The sequence below is a fragment of the Saccopteryx leptura genome, chromosome 3 (assembly GCF_036850995.1).
Source record: "Saccopteryx leptura isolate mSacLep1 chromosome 3, mSacLep1_pri_phased_curated, whole genome shotgun sequence".
Lineage (NCBI taxonomy): Eukaryota > Metazoa > Chordata > Mammalia > Chiroptera > Emballonuridae > Saccopteryx > Saccopteryx leptura.
The window spans coordinates 102743532-102759874 of record NC_089505.1 but is presented as its reverse complement, the minus strand read 5'-3'; the positions used below and the strand labels follow the sequence as shown (position 1 = coordinate 102759874).

General features: G+C 53.2%; 1 protein-coding gene across 3 annotated transcripts in view; it reads right to left on the bottom strand.

Annotated features, from left to right (window-relative positions):
- RPS6KA1 (ribosomal protein S6 kinase A1) overlaps positions 1–12772 on the bottom strand; it is a 40817-nt gene extending 28045 nt beyond the window's left edge. The window contains exons 1-2 of one of the 3 annotated variants that reach the window (XM_066375553.1): positions 12522–12771; positions 5741–5785 (exon numbers count right to left, since the gene is read on the bottom strand). In XM_066375553.1, the coding sequence (XP_066231650.1) occupies positions 5741–5785; positions 12522–12584 (108 nt within the window). In that variant the 5' untranslated portion in view covers positions 12585–12771. Of the gene's footprint in view, positions 1–338; positions 449–5740; positions 5786–12521 lie in introns of those variants that run through there. The other 2 variants (XM_066375555.1, XM_066375554.1) reach the window with 2 other exon arrangements.
- Between the last annotated feature and the right edge of the window lie 3571 nt (positions 12773–16343).

Below are 16343 nucleotides of genomic sequence, written 5' to 3'. Positions count from 1 at the left end.
GTACTAGGGTCACTCTGGAGACTTCCCATTCCAGGTCCAGCCCCATCTTCAGGGTACCCAGCATTGTGAAGCCACAAATGCTGCAGCCACAAAAAGCTGCAAGTTAATCAGGCCTGCGTGTAACCCCAGGTGGGACGAGCAGAAAGCCACACAGCAGCCTCTGCCCACCCCATCCTGAGGTCTCAGCCTGCACCCGTCTGTCTGCCTGAGACTGAGAAACTCTCCCTGAAGACAGGCAGTCACGAGGAAACCCCAGGGGACAGAGCTACCCCAAACCCATTCCTTACCCAGAGTCATGGTGACAGACACTGTTGGAAGCAGGCCAACCCTCTGCTCACCTTTCTGGGACAGGAAAGTAAGTCTCTCTCAACTCTGGGAAAATCAGCCGGGGTCTGCATGGTAGGGCTCAAGCCAGTGGCCAGAGGGCCCATTACTTCCCTTACTTCTGCTTTTTATGCTGTCCCAGCCCAGAAGATAGGGTCCCTAACCCCCCTCCTTCTCACTTCCCCCTCTGTAGGGAGGAGGGACAGAGGATGGGTCAGGCTCCCTTGCTGAGGAGGGGATACTACAGGTTCCAAGCCCATGACTGCGGGAGTAGGGGAGGCCAGGCATACACACCCCTCCTTGTCTCCTCTGATCCTAGGAGGGGAGACTGAAACACAGCTGATGAGGCACAGACATCGTGGGTATCCAGTGCCTATAAACATTCCTTGAAAGAATGAGGGGCAGAAGTAGCAAGGCATGGGCTCTGACTGCCCCCACCCAGAGTGTAGACATTCTTTCCCGCATAGTGACCATCCCATGGTTAGGCCCAAGATGACAGCCTACAGAGCAGGCGCCACCACACCCAGCCCTGCCCTGAAGTGCCTGATTGTCCAAGGCCCTGAGATGGGCAAGGGGGCCAAAGGCCCTGGCAAGGACCCACAGAGGTCTGAGATGAGGCGCAGGTAGCCTGGGACAGGGGCCAGGCCCAGACCCCCTCCACGTGACCTGGCCGCATCACTCACACCAGTATACCCACAGGAACTGACACACACACTAATACATAGAGGCCGATGATCGGAAATCGTTTCCACAGACATCCCCTGTGTGAAAACACACGCCCCCACATGCACACAGACTTCCCCTTCCAGTCCTCACAGAGCTTCCAATAACAGCCTGGTGATGGCCTGCCAGGGTTGTGGGAAATGCCTCCTTAGACCGAGGCTTTTCATTGTACCCCAGCTTCTGCAGGCAGGAGTCTGGAGGCTGGGGCAGCCCTGGGCTCTCCAACCCTTGAGTCCCTAAGAGGCAAATAAAATTCTCTGTGGCTAGCAGGTTACAGGAAGGGGCAACAGGAAGGAAAGTGTCTCATAACTGCCCTCACTGAAGGGTGTGGACAGGGCCTGTGAGGCCTCTGGGTGGCAGAAGGGGAGGACAGGCCCCAGACCACACCCCTCGGTCCCTGCCTCATTCCCCCCTGTAGATTGTAGATACTTCCTTTTTTTTTTTTTTTTTTTAATAGATACTTCCTTTTATTTACTTCCTCCAACAAGACAGCTGGAAGAGAGATCAGAGCCCCCCTGCAGAACCCTGGTCCTTAGGCTCCTCACCTTGGGCCCCCCTCTGCCAGCCGCAGCCCAAGCCCACCTGCCAATCCCTGCCCCCAACGAACACCAACAGCCCCTTCCCCAGCTGGCAGCATCTGCAGGGCCTCCCAGGTGCTGCCCCTCTGGTAGGACAGATGTCTCCAGACATGTCTCTCAGCATGGGCAGGTGAGGAGGGGTCCACAGTTCCCAGGCATCCCTGATGGCGGAGCCGGCCTCAGGTGGTAGGCCAGGACTGGCAGGGAGTGACAAAGAGAACTGTGCCTCCTACAACTAAGCATTTATTGCATGAGGCTGTTCTTTCCTTCGACTGTTGCTGATGTGGATTCTGCGAGGTCCAGTCATAGTCTCATTTCAGACAGGAAGAAACTAGACCCAGAGAGAAAGTGACTTGCCCAAGGCCACTTGGCTAGAAGGGGGAAGTGCTAAGAGCAAAATTGAAGTCTGTTTGCTTCCAAAGCCTATTAAGTATTTCATTGGTGCCCTCTCTGCAAGGCCAGCCAGCTGGCCTCCCATTTGGATGTCACTCATAGCTACTGGCCCCCTGCTCTGTCCCCAGGCCAGAAGCCAGACACTAGGAAGCACACAGGTTAAGGCACATGCCAGCCTTGACCTCAGGTAGCTCCAAAGATACATGATAACAAAACAACTGTCCACAAAGCTACACTCAGGTGATGTGGGTGCCCAGAAGCAGTAACTATCTGCCTAGGGTGAGGTCTGAGAACCTTCCAAACAGGGGCAGTACTGCTGGACCCTCAGGAGGAATAGGATCTGGCCAGACAGAAGAAAAAAGCCCTTCATGTAGAGAGACTAAGGTGAGCAAGAGGCTTGAGGCCAGGAGTGTGCAGGGTGGGAAGTTAAGAACTGTCCACTCAGTCGCTGAGCATTCCCAGGCAAACTCTCTCCCTGCCTGAGCCTCAGTTTCCTCCTCTGTAAAACAGAAGTTAAAACAAGATGTTGTTTCTAGAAAAAAAAATGGGCCTCAGAGGCAAAGAAACATAGTAAACAGAACTTCTCCCTGGATTAGTGGGCAGTTTACTGCTGTAGTGTCTCCAGAAGGGACAGAGCCCAGCCATGGGGTCCCAGGTGCTGGGAAGGTGGGCTAGCCTGCCCTAGTCAGTCCCAGGGAAGTCCCAACACCTGAGGCTCCCAAGGCTCCCCAAAGTCCACAGTCACATCCTGCCTGAGCTCAGCCAGGGGAGCAAGAGGGATCCGGGAGGGATCAGGGTTTCATAAACAGGAAGAGAGGAGGGGAGGGGGGAGACGCTCAGCTCTCAAAATAGACCTACAGGCACTTCAAAGGGGTCCAGCTCCGGAGATGGCCAGGGGAGGGGGCCTGGGGTGCCCAGTCTACCCGAAGGAAGGAAGGAAGGAAGGAAGGAAGGAAGGAAGGAAGGAAGGAAGGAAGGAAGGAAGAAAGAAAGGAACCCCAGTGTGCCTGAGGACACCGGGTACTGAAAAGATCCAGGGAGCTCTAACCCCAGACTGTTGTCCACACTATGGCAACTGAACGCCAAATCCTCCTTTCTGCTTGAAATGAATAAAATAAGCATTGAACACCAACATTGCGCCTCACACCTTGTTAGAGTCTTTCATTTATACATATCCTGTGCCCTCCTCCGGGCAGCCCTGAAGGATGGACTCTGTTCTCCAACAGGAAAAGCATCTGAGCCTCAGAGGAGCAAACTACTCACCCACGGTTATAAAGCAAACAGGAAAGACAGGTAGGATTCTGAACTCAGAACGCCTGACTCCCAAGTCCCTCTCCCACCTCTTCTCTAGCTGCCTGAACCCTGCCTTTCGAGGCCGAGCCAAATGCCAGCTCCATAGGGAAGATGGCCCGGTGCCCCACAGCCCGCCCCAATGTTTCTTCCTCTGCAAAACTCATCAGTGACCATCCATCTGGTCCACACTCAGCCCTAAGTTCAGATGCCACTGGCAAGGTTCCCCAGGACATGCTCACAACATCATGCTACCAAGAGAAATGTGGGCACCTGGAAGGTGGTGTATTTCTCTGCCCAATATGGGGCCTGGCACAGAATGGAAGTTCTACATGCCCAGTCATGTTCTTCCCCATCACAGTGCCCACTACACAGCTTTCCTGTAACCACCTGCCCCCCCTCCCACGGAGCTCCCTGAGGGTGAGGATGTAGATTTCATTTTGGGGTTCCTCAGTGCCACAGGATGGCACGCTGAAAGTCTGATGAAGCAAAAGATAAACCAGCCCTTTGCCAGCTCATTCCGCTGCACAGTGATGAGGTCCCGACCACAGGCTGAGCGCCCCCTGGTGTGCTGAGCCCAGAAGTCCACACTGGGGATACTGTGAGGTTCTGGGGCAACAGAGAAGATGGATGAGCAGGTTCCTAGTAATTGTGGAACTTCAGGAGGAGGTTATAAGGACCCATTGTTCTTCTTCAGCACTCAGTGTTCCCTGGGCTGGGGGGAGTGTGGGCTCTGTGGTCAAGCAAGACCTGACTCCATTGTCCAGCAGCTATCTGACCTTGGGCCTCAATTTCCTCATCTGTAAAATGAGAATAGTAACAATATCTACCTCCAGGGGTGTTGTGAGAACTAAAGGGAAAGCTCCTGGTGTGATGCCAGGTGTGTGTTAAGCTTCTTCCATAATGAGGCACTTGAGGTTCTCCCCACGCCATCCACCCCCACCTCATCTCCCCCACCCCAGGATTTTTGGCTCTAGAGCAGGAGTTATAGGCTTGGGATCAAATAGAGCAGCGGTTCTCAACCTGTGGGTCGCGACCCTGGCGGGGGTCGAACGACCAAAACACAGGGGTCGCCTAAAGCCATCGGAAATATGTATGGCTTTAGGCGACCCCTGTGTTTTGGTCGTTCAACCCCCGCTGGGGTCGCGACCCACAGGTTGAGAACCGCTGAAATAGAGGTTATCTGACTGGGTAAGCTCCTGTCCTCTCCCGACCAGCCCCTCTAGCTCTTGAGATGAGAAGCTGTACTTAACCCCCAGACCAGAACCTTGACTCCAAGATAATGTACATCCTGGTTCTTCATTGGGGACCTATAGCCCTTCATTTTGTTACTAGGCAACTAGGGGCAGCTACTTCATGGGAGGAGATTCCGTAGATATGAGGCCAAGTAAACCAAGGCGCCTAGTCCATACCACTTGCCTGGCTTCTCTTGGCCCAAGGCTGCCATAGAAACTAACAGAAATGGGGATAGGAGCCTACTTCGCTCACCCTGCTCTATCCCAGGCAACTCAGCAACCTTATCTTAGGAAGCTGAGTCAAGACAAACATGGAGAGTAGCCTTCAGTCTATCTCAAAGGTTGAGCTTATGGCAGGTCCCGTGCCCAGGCAGATGCAGGCCTGCAGGGTGTGGCCACTGGTAGGAAGCGGAGCTAAGCAAGACACTGGGCACTCGTGCTGCTGGCGCTCAAGTCACTGTGTGCCAGGCAGTTGCTATCTCATGTCCTTCACATCACTGCTATGAGGGAGGCACTATTATTATCCCTGATTTACAGATGAGGAAATTGAGACTCAGAAGGGAAAAGAGCTTCTGGTGAAATGGTGAGGGCGGAGCCAGGACTTGAACCCAGGTCTGCTTTACCCATGCTCTGTCCTTCCGAAGGCCCTCCATGGCCAGCAGCTCTGTGACCTCACACAACTGGGTGTGGAAGGAACCGGGGAAGCAGAGACAGCAGGGGTGAGGAAACGCATGCTGGGACCTGGATGCCTTGAGCAATGGCCTGTGTGCCTACCAGGTCCTCTCCAGCATCACATGCCCAGATGATTCCTGGCCCTTGTCAGGCCCAGCTAACCTGAGCCTCTCCCATCATTCCTTCGGCCCTCTCCTTACAGCCAGCCCAGCCACTGAGAGCAAATAAACTAAGAAAGTGTCCTAGCCTGGGTGATAGGTAACCAGAGCTCTAGCATGGATTCTGCTTCTGACCCTGTCGGTGCCATAGTCCCCTCACCTAAGAAACAGGAATGGAGCGAGGGATCTCCATGCACAGGGGTGCCTTGAGGATTAGCTGGGAGCACAGAAGGAAGGCTGAGCTGGGAAAGGGGCGAGAGGCCAGGGGCCTCACCCTCAGTTGGGACAGGGCAGGCCTTCCTCCTCCACAGCCAGGCAAACAGTGCTCCCAGAGTTCCCAGCCCTGGGGGTTAGCCCTGGTCCTCACCTTGGACGGCTGAAGCCCAGCTTCTTCCCCTGAGGCCTGACCATTCTGGAAAAGAAGAGATTAGGGAACACTGTCAGAGTTTACCAGTGTGGGACACAGCGAAGATTGACCCTGTGGGGCACCCCATCCTTGGCTGCTCCCAATTACTAGGGAGGCCATGGAGGTGGGGCAGGAGTTCTGGATGGGCCTTGACCTCCCCTTGCAGGGTAAGGGCTTAGGTATCAGGGCCTCCTGCAACTGCCTCTCACCATCCGGGCAGTGCATTTCCCGACACTCCCTCCCTCAGCTCTCTGCCTGGAAACATCTATCTTTGAAGACTCAGCTCAAATGACACCTCTCCCAATAAGACGGAAAGGGTTTGTGTGGCTCCCCAGAGACAAACAGTATGACTTTGTGCCAATTAACAACAGAAAGCAGCCTCAGTTTCCTGATCTGTAACATGGGAGTAGTTACAGCCACTTCCCAGAGGTGCTGCAACCGTGGAAGGAGACAAAGGCTGGGAAAGTGTCCCACCCAGAGGCGATGGCGACCCTGGCCTTGTCCCCTCTGGGAACCCTGCCCCGCCAGGAAGAATCACTGCTGGCCCACTTATACCCTTGCATTCCTTCATCGTACCACTTGTCACATTGCAGGGACTATTTACACATAGGCCTGCCCTTCCGAATAAAGGGGAGCCCTGGGAGGGGAGAGATTAGGGCTCATGCTAACAGCTGCTCTTTTCCGAGCCCTGCCACATGCCAGGCGCTGGGCTCAGTGCCTCACACCTGTGGCATCATTAAGTCCTCATGACCTGGGAGGGAGGCCCTAGCCCTTTTTGGCAGAGGAAGAAATTAAGGCTGAGGGACCTAGTAATGACACCTATAGTCACACAACTGGTAAGTGGGGACTCAAATTCTGGTCTCAGGCACCCAGGAGGCGCTCAGAAAATGAGTCCTGAGGAGCAGCCCACACCCCAGGCATGAAACCACCTACAGAGGGGTGAGCACTGGAGCCCGTCTGTGGGAAGTCCTGTTTTATCTAGTCCCCAGACTTCACATGCAGCTGAGCATTATTCTCCCTGAGGTATACCAAACCCAGCCCATCCCTATCCTGTGTGATACAAGGTTACTAACTTACCTTACTTGGACTTTGGGGAGCTGAAAGGAGCTGTCCCCACCCCTCCTGGCACAGCAAAAGTGTGGTGAGGCAGACAGACTCCTAACAGCTAGGAAGACCCAGCCTAGGGTAGGTTAGGGCTTTGGAGCTGGGGCTGGGTCCACTGGGCAGCTGTGGCTTTGCTTGGCAGCAGCAGGCACAGCTGTGTTCTGCCCATTACATAATCTCCCTGCCCCTGGAACAGCTTCCCTCTGCTGCTCCCAGGACATCCTGCCTCCCGAACTCCCTTAATGCCCCTAATCTTCCCCGGGGCCAGTGTCCTACAGGCCCCTCCACACATGCAAACAGGTATATGTTGTCATCTCTCAGTAGCCTGGGGAGAAGGGCCAGATTGACCAGGGCCCGGGGGAGGCAGAGTGCATTTGTAGCTTGAGCTCCACTTCACCCAGCATTCTAGACTCCTGACAGAATTCTCACAGATGGTCTCAACAGCCTACACACCAGCCCCCCACCCCAGCCTTCCTCTACTCCAAAGCTTCACCCTTCCTACAACTCAACTGTGACAAGCCATCAACTCCCTTGGTCACTCACTCAATACATATCGAGAACATGCTGTGTAGCAGGCCCCAAACTCTTCCATGGCTTCCCAACACCTGCAGAAGAGAGTCACAGCTCCTCCGCACAGATTCAAGGCCATCATCTCCAACTACCCAACACAGTGATTAGGAATGTGGATTCTCGCCCCGGCTGAATAACTTGGTTGGTTAGAGTGTTGTCTTCATACTCAAAGGCTGTGGGTTCGATCCCTGGTCAGGGCACGCACAGGAACAGATTGATGTTCCTGTCTCTCTCTCTCTCCCCCCATCCTCTTTCTCTAAAATAAATAAAATAAAATAAAATAAAGAATGTTGTTTCTGGAACTTAACCTTGTGAGTTTAAATTCTGGCTTCTACTACCTGCATGACCCTGAGGTTACTTCATTTCACAGGGACTCAGTCCTCATCTGTGAAATAATAATAAAAATAATGTACCTCCATCAGGTGGCTATAGGAAGCAAACAAAATAGTCTATAAATATATATACCTGGCATGTATTGGGGCCACAAACAATAGCCATTATTAATACTGGGTCCTATTCTGAAGCTAAACTGAACTACCTGAGACCCTGAACAGACCAGCTTATTTCATGTCCCTAAGCCTTTGCATGATGGCTCACTCTCTCTACCAAAAGGAACCTTCTTGTCACTTTGGCAAACTCCAGGTCTTTTTTTTTTTTTTTTTTTACAGAGACAGAGAGAGAGTCAGAGAGAGGGATAGATAGAGACAGACAGACAGGAACGAAGAGAAATGAGAAGCATCAATCATTTTTTTGTTGTGACACCTTAGTTGTTCATTGATTGCTTTCTCATATGTGCCTTGACTGTGGGCCTTCAGCAGACTGAGTAACCCCTTGCTCAAGCCAGCGACCTTGGGTCCAAGCTGGTGAGCTTTTTTTTTTTTTTTTAATTTTTTTTAATTTATTTATTTATTCATTTTTAGAGAGGACAGAGAGAGGGAGAGAGAGAGAGAGAGAGAGGAGAGAGAGACAGAAAGAGAGAGAGAGAAGGGGGGAGGAGCTGGAAGCATCAACTCCCATATGTGCCTTGACCAGGCAAGCCTAGGGTTTCGAACCGGCGACCTCAGCATTTCCAGGTCGACGCTTTATCCACGGCGCCACCACAGGTCAGGCCAAGCTGGTGAGCTTTTTGATCAAACCAGATGAATCCGTGCTCAAGCTGGTAACCTTGGGGTCTCGAACCTGGGTCCTCTGCATCCCAGTCCGGCACTCTATCCACTGCGCCACCGCCTGGTCAGGCAAATTCCAGGTCTTCTTCTAGAACTCACTTCAAATGTCATCTCTTCTGTCCACACAGCCTCAAGCCCCTCCTCTGGGTCCTGCAGCACTGAGGAAGCTGCAGCTTAACTCGAAGGAGCCCTGGCTTCTCTATCATCATCTTCTTGGCACTCAGTTAAAGGTCCAGCACATAGTGTGTCAAATAAAAGCTCAACCCAGCAAAGAGAGCAGGGAGGCCAGAGCGGGCTCTATAACTTCCAGTTTTCAGAAAAGGCTCAGAGAGTGAAGGGACTTACTTGAGGCCCCTCAGCTACAGGTGAGAGACATGAGGCCATAACCCAAAGTCACATGGTGGCAAGCCTAAATCCCCAATGAGGGACAGAAGGAGGCAGTGGGTGTATCCAGGGGTGTGGGCTACTGAGCAGTGTCCCAGATGATTCAGGGGACCCCACAGGCCCTGTTTGGCTGCCTCCAGTCCGGGTTCTCTTGCCTGGGTGCCATCCACATGGAAACCCACACCTGTAAGAGCTGATGCATAAAGTCTCTAGTGGGGAATGATAGCCCCAAAGAAAAAGCTGGGAGTACCAAAAGGACCATAGGTGGGTTTCTCCTTCAGAGCCAAGGCCCTGGGAAGACAGGGTTCAATTGTCCTTCTGACCTGATTGCTGCACAGATGGTGGAAAGAACACAGCTGTGCAGCTATGAAGACACAGCCCCTAATTCTAGCTCTGCTAGCCACTCACTGACCTTGGGTCTGTCATATCACTTCCCTGAGCTTCAGTTTCCTCATCTAAACCATGAAGGCAGGTCTGTCTTTTACACAGCTTGCATCCTATTGCTTGGAATAGTACTTGTCACATGATAAGTGCTCAATAAATATTTGCTGAGTCAGAATGAATGAAAGAATGGAAGGAGACAATGATACTGACCTTGCAGAATACTGAATAAAGGACCTTGTCTAAAAAGTCTAGTATAGGAAGGGTCCTTTGGTCTCTTAGGATGGAGATTCATTATCCTCCCTCTTTCTCAAAGAGCACTTGTTCATGGGTACAGCAGCCTAGGGAACTCAAACCTTTGAGCCCCTTCCCCATAAGTCAGAGATAAGTTCCAACAGGCATCCTTCCTTCCCACCCAAGCAGCTCTGTTTTAGGAAGAGGGGCCCAGGGCAGCATCTGGAGATACCAGGCAGCAGATGGACAAAGATAGCATGTGCCCCGAAGGCAGGAAGCAGCCCCAGGAACTGGGTTCAGAGCCCAGCATTGGCAGCCCTGCATGATGCTGGAGGCTGGGAGCCAGGTGCCAGAGCTGGCTGGCACCATCCATCCTCGGCAAAGGCTGGACAGGGGCCCTTCGGGATGAGGAGAGCCTGCCAACATCCAGGGCCTCTCTTGGAGTGCCTTCCACCTGGGCCAGTTTGATCGCAACCCTTCTCCACCCCTTCAGCCGCCCCCCGCTAGAGAAACCTGGGCCCTAATATTGACTCTGATAATTCAGAGGCCAGTTCTGAATTCAGTTGTTTCAAATGAAAATAATCCCCACATTGAGAAGTTGTTATGAGAGTTATTTTATTTAAATAAGGTGACACAGGTGAAGTAGGGTAGGTTGCATACAGTAAAACTCTGTACATTGCTGGGCTGGGCCTGATGACAAGGTGACTGCTTTGAGCAAGGCAGGAAAGGCCCAGTCAGAATCCTCACCCACACTTCCAATGAGTTGCTCCACCTGCGCCACACCCTGAGCCAGGCCCTGCCTCCCAGCAGCCCATTTTCAGCAGCGTCATGGGGAGGGCAGGGCAGTTCAGATCCCAGGCCTCTGCCAAATGCCCCCGCCAGCCCCTTGTCTGCCTCCTTCCTGGCTAGGAGCCAGCAGCAGTGCCTATACCTGCAGGTCAGGCTGCTGTATCGCTTACATGTCACCTGGGCTAAGAACAGCAAGGCCCTGTTCTCCAGTGAGAACAGCCCAACCCATGCCCTGGCTGCCCCATGGCTCCTGTTACCCAAACAATAACACCCAGTTGCCTGGCACCTCCATGGAGTGGGGGCGGGGGAGAATGAGAAGCAGTACCCAGAACTCTGCACCCTCCCAGGGCGAGGAAGCAGAGGCTAGAACCCAGCCCTGGCCACTGAAAAAACAAAGGCCCAGAGAGGCTAAGGACACATTAAGGGTCACAAAGCATTTCCAAGGTGAAGCTCCTGGAGAATCATGCCCTCCCCCAATCCTAGGAACTAAGCCTGTCTTCTCTCAGAGTTCAAGTGCAATAGAACTCAAAACTGAGTTGAGTTTCTTACTTGAACCTCGCCCCTGTCCCCAGGATTCCCTAAAAGGGAGCAGGAAGTAGTACCCTGGACTGAGAATCAGGCTCCGGGGTGTCCGCCCTCCCTGTCTCCAAGGTAGGTCCTTGGGTTATGTTCCTCCCCATTCTCTCCCAATCTACCTACCTCTAGAGAGACCTAGGTTGCAGGGGCGTGCCAGGGCAAAGGAATACACCTCAGAGCGCCCCTTTCCCGCCCCCTGCCCCAGGCTCTGGTGACCCAGTCTTGGGGGGAAGGGAAGATAGGGGCTATAGGGCAGTGTAGGGTGAGTCAGCTAGAGAGAACCTCCAAGAGCATGCAGGGCCTGTAAAAACTCTATGGCAGAGATCCCAGAGCAATTGACTCCAAATTGCGCCTTCAGGTTGGTTACCTAATCCTGCCTCTCCCACCCTCCAATAGCCAGTGTCAGCCATGACCATCCCTTTAAAGGGGCAGCACATCTTGGATGCTAAGGACAAGGGGTCCTCACTCTGATCTCAACCAGTGACCCTGAGAGACAGGGCCCCAGGTAAGAATGGGCAGACAAGGGGACCTAGGCAGGGGCTAGGGGCCCAAGCTAGGAGAAAATCACCTGGGCTCCCAGGTTCACTGAGGTCTCCACACCCTCCCTGCATATCCCCAACATCTCTTTGGAAAAAGAGTATCACCTGCTTCCTTCCCAACTTGAGTCTGTGGGGAAAGTTTTCTTGACCTACTGGTTCAGGAGCTTGACCTTGACCCTGGAGGTCAAAGGGCACAGGACCAGCTGCCCTCCTGCAAGCTTAGGGCTTGTCACCACAGAATCCTCCAAGAAGGGCAGGAGCTACTTCTGGGGCAGGTTAGGCTGGCAGAGGCCAAAGTACCCTGGGGCTCAGGCCTCCCTATGGGAGGGAGCACTAGAAGGTAGTAGCAGGCACCAAGATCCTCCCTCTCTCCGAGAAGAATCTTCACAAGATGGAAAGGCTTTTCCCCACTCTTCTCTCCACAGTCTAGGGTAGGGGACACAGGTGTCCTCTGGTCCTAGCCTCGGGGCAAAGAAAACCAAGAGTTTCAGTCCCAGACCAGCGGTGTCACTCCACATTCCACAACTGCAAAGGGTCAAGAGGGACAATCCTTCCAGGGTCAGCAGCGGAGAAGAGGGGAGCTTTGAGGGTAGGGCGCTAGGAGAAGTCAAGGAGAAGTGTGAGGGAGGCCCCATGATCCTTGTGTCTTGTAGAATCCCAGACATCAAGCACCCTGGTCCTGCTTGTCTGCGCTAATGGGGAAGCCCCAACAGCTCCCGGCATGGATCCTAGGTGTGTGGGGTGAGAGAGGCCAGAGCTCTGCGCCCCACGTTATCCCCTTTCGGGACTAAGAGGGTTCTCAGCGCTTGGCGGAACTGTCCCTCGCATGCACACACCCGGGGCAGAGGGGGGTGGAGCCGAAGAAGGGGCAAGAGATCTTAGGGCACTCGCGCCCTCGCGGGCGCCCGCCAGACTGCAACGGCGCCGCGAGCCGCCCCGCCCCTGTGGGGACCCGGGATCGTCGGCCGCCGGCGCTGGTCCCCCACCCTGCTCTCTCACCTCCGGGTCCAGCGGCACCAGCTCCATGAGCGGCCAGGGTTCCTTGAGCTGAGCGAGCGGCATCGCGCCGCCGCCGGGCCGCTCGCGCTCCTCCGGCGGTCCGGGCCGCGCCGCCTCCGGGGTCTCTGACTCCCGGCTCTGTGCCCCAGCACCCCCGCTCCCCCCCCCCCCCCGGAGACCCTCGCACTCAGGCTGGGCCGGCCGCGCCGCCGCCGCTACCGCAGCACTCGCACTTCAGCTCCCTCCGTCACCCGGCGCCGCCGCGCCCATTGGCTACCTGCGTGAGGGGCGGGGCCGAAGAAGCCCCGCCCCAGCCCCCACGGGTGGGCATTCCCGGCGCGGACCCCCGCCCCCGCCGTGCGCGGAGCGCTGGCCCCGCCTTCAGCGCGAGTCCGAGGCCTGCTTTCTGCTCCGCCTCGGGGAAGCCCTCCTGGCTCCTCCCTCCGAACCCTTGTCCCGAGTCCCGACCCCCCTCTCCCCTACTCCCCGGCTGTGGCCTGGCTAGGTCTACCGCAGTCTCTCCCGCTCAGCTCGTTTGGAATCGCTTTCTAGATCTTCCTTATCCCTACAGCGGGAGGGAATCCCCGTTTCCCCACCCACCCACACACAAACACAAGAAAGTCTCAGGTCTGACCCCGTCCGAGGCTTGAAAGGAGCCTGGGCCTGAATCTCCTGAGGCCCCCTCATCATGAGGCCCCAGGGATCCCCCTACAGAAGTCAACACTGGGATCCCCTGGGATCGCAGCGATCCAGCCCCACGTGCTGAACCCACAGTGCCCCCAGAATGCCTTCTTAATAAGCATTTTTTTTTTTTTTTTTGGTAACCTGTGCTTGAGAGGGGCTTATTTCAAGCCAAGTCTCTCCAGAATCTCTCCAGCTGCAGGCCCAGATCTGGGCTGAGTTGGACTCGCGCTCCCTCTCAGGGGGGCAGGGGATCAGGCTCCCAGGACTGACTGCCACTTGAGCTGCCCTTGGAATGAAAAACCAGGGGGAGGGATTCCCCCTGGAGAGATTCAGCCTTCACCTAAAGAGATGTTAAAGGTCCAGGTGTGGTGAGATTTATTCACACATGGGCGAGTGGAGGGATGAGCTTGCAGGTTCATGGGTGGAGAAGAATGGCAATTTATATGCAAAGCTATTATAAGGCAGGGGGATGGAAAGGATTGTTTATCAAAAGCCTGTGAACCAGCCTGCACCAACGTGTGATTTCCTTGAACCTTCACCACCACATAGTTTTTCTTAAGATTTTTTTCTTTCAGAGAGAGGTGAAAGAGAGAAAGGGAAGTAGGAAGGAGCAGGAAGCATTAATTCGTATGTGCCTTCACTGGGCAAGCCAGGAGTTTAAAATCTGCTACCTCAGCGATCCAGGTCGACACTCTATCCACTGCTCCACCACTGGTCAGGCGTCACCAGCACCTAGTTCACAAATGATAAAACAGCCTCAGAAAAATGAGATGACTTACCCAAGATCACACAGCAGGTCAAGAACAGATTAGGATTTTCTTTTTTTTTTTTTTTTTTTGTATTTTTCTGAAGCTGGAAATGGGGAGAGACAGTCAGACAGACTCCCGCATGCGCCCGACCCGGATCCACCCGGCACGCCCACCAGGGGGCGACGCTCTGCCCACTAGGGGGCGATGCTCTGCCCCTCCGGGGCGTCACTCTGTTGCGACCAGAGCCACTCCAGTGCCTGGGGCAGAGGCCAAGGAGCCATCCCCAGCGCCCGGGCCATCCCTGCTCCAATGGAGCCTCGCTGCTGGAGGGGAAGAGAGAGAGAGAGGAAGGAGAGGGGGAAGGGTGGAGAAGCAGATGGGCGCTTCTCCTGTGTGCCCTGGCCGGGAATCGAACCCAGGACTCCTGCAGGCCAGGCCGACGCTCTACCACTGAGCCAACCGGCCAGGGCCAGAACAGATTAGGATTTTAAAAAATCAAAGTAGCCTGACTTGTGGTGGCAGTGGATAAAGAGTCCATCTGGAATGCTGAGGTCACCTGTTTGAAACGCCAGACTTGCCTGGTCAAGTCACATACAAGAAGAGAAACAACTACTAGGAGTTGATGCTTCCTGCTCCTCCCCCTCACCTTTTTTCTCTCTCTTTCTAAAAATCAATAAATAAAATATTTTAAAAAATCAAAGTAGATGATAATTTCTTCTAAATCCAGAGCCCCCCTTCTTACTTGTTCCCAGGGTTGTACCTCAGCTGTTGAAGTAAATTGAGTTTTCAGTGGAAAAGCCTTTGGAACCCAACAAATCTGGATTTGAATCCCAGGTCTGCCACCTCCTTAACATTGGGAAATTCATTTTATGTCTCTAAACCTCAGTTTCCATATCTGTAAAAGGGGAATTATAATCCCAAACTTTCAGGTATATGCTGAAAACTAAATTCATTTTGATTCAATAGTTATTAATGGTTACATATTACATGCCCAGACCTCCTCCTAAGCATGTATTGTAAACCAGGCCTGCTTCTAGATGGTGAGGATATATTATAGAAAGCAATAAACCAAACAAAGCCCCTGTTCTCATGGAGTTTCCATTCCGCCTGGTGTGATTAAATAATTACACCTAACACTAACATACACTTACCATGGACTAGAAACTGTTCTAAGCACTTTACCTGTATAAACTCATTTAATCCTCACAGCAGCCCTGGCTGAGTAGCTCAGTTGGAACATCTCCCTATACGCAAAGTTTGCAAGTTCGATCCCCAGTCAGGGCACACACAAGAATCAACCAATTAATACATAAATAAGTGGAACAACAAATTGGTGTTTCTCTTTCTCTTTCTTCCTCTCTCTAAAATCAACAATAAACAAAAATCAAGAACAAAATCCTCACAACATTATGAGTAGGTGCTGTTACTATCTCCAGTGCATAAAGGAAGAAACTGAGGCAGAGAAATCAATCATCTCATTCTCTGGGGTCCTCTGAGGTTACAGAGCTGACAGACAACCCTACAGTCTGGACAAACTTTGTTCTCTTGTTCACTCACTCCCCACCTCCCTGATGAGAAGAGCAAGGACTAAACTAGAGGCAGCCTGAACTAGAGTTGGCAGCTGTATTAGCATCAGTGTTGGTATCACCCAGTTCAGTTGCCCCAAACTAGCTTGTGATGCCCCAGTCCCCGCTGCTCAGGGCTACAGAGTTGCTTATCTGAGGTTCAAACTTAACTGGGTATTCTGTATTTTGATTTGCTGAATCTAGCAATCCTATTTGGGGCTCAGGACAGATCACATACAGGTGCTAAACATCTGGCTGCAAGCCAGACTGAAGTTAGATTTAGGAAAAGACAGTCCCAGAGAATGAGGGCAAATGACTCAGTTAGGAAGATGGGACTATGGGTGTAGGTGGAGGAAGTGAGGGGAAAGCAGGAGTGGTTTCGTCTCTAGTCTGCCCCTTTCCTGAAGCCCCTAGCCCTCTCTACCCCTTCTTATAGGAAAGGATATTCTATTAAGTGCTCTCCTATGAATAAGTCTTATGGAACTTGGAAAGATAGTGGGTCATGCTGGAAAAGGGGGTCCAGAACACACCTGGGCCCTGCCTGGGGAACTTGGCAGGTCAGCTTGCCCATTAGCATTATAGGAACAGCAGCCACTCAGTAGAGAACTATAGAGGCCAAGCCACAGTCTTCAATGCACTGATCCTGCAGCCTAAGCTCACAGTTTTCTCTATTTCTAAGCTCCAACCACAGGGCCTTCGCACACACTGTTCCTAGTATTTGAATTGTCTTCCCTCTTCCTCAGGCTAACTTATCTCCACAATCACTTCCTCCAGGGCACATTTCCTTAGCTCCCTATTATACACATGGATACTTCTCCTTAGCG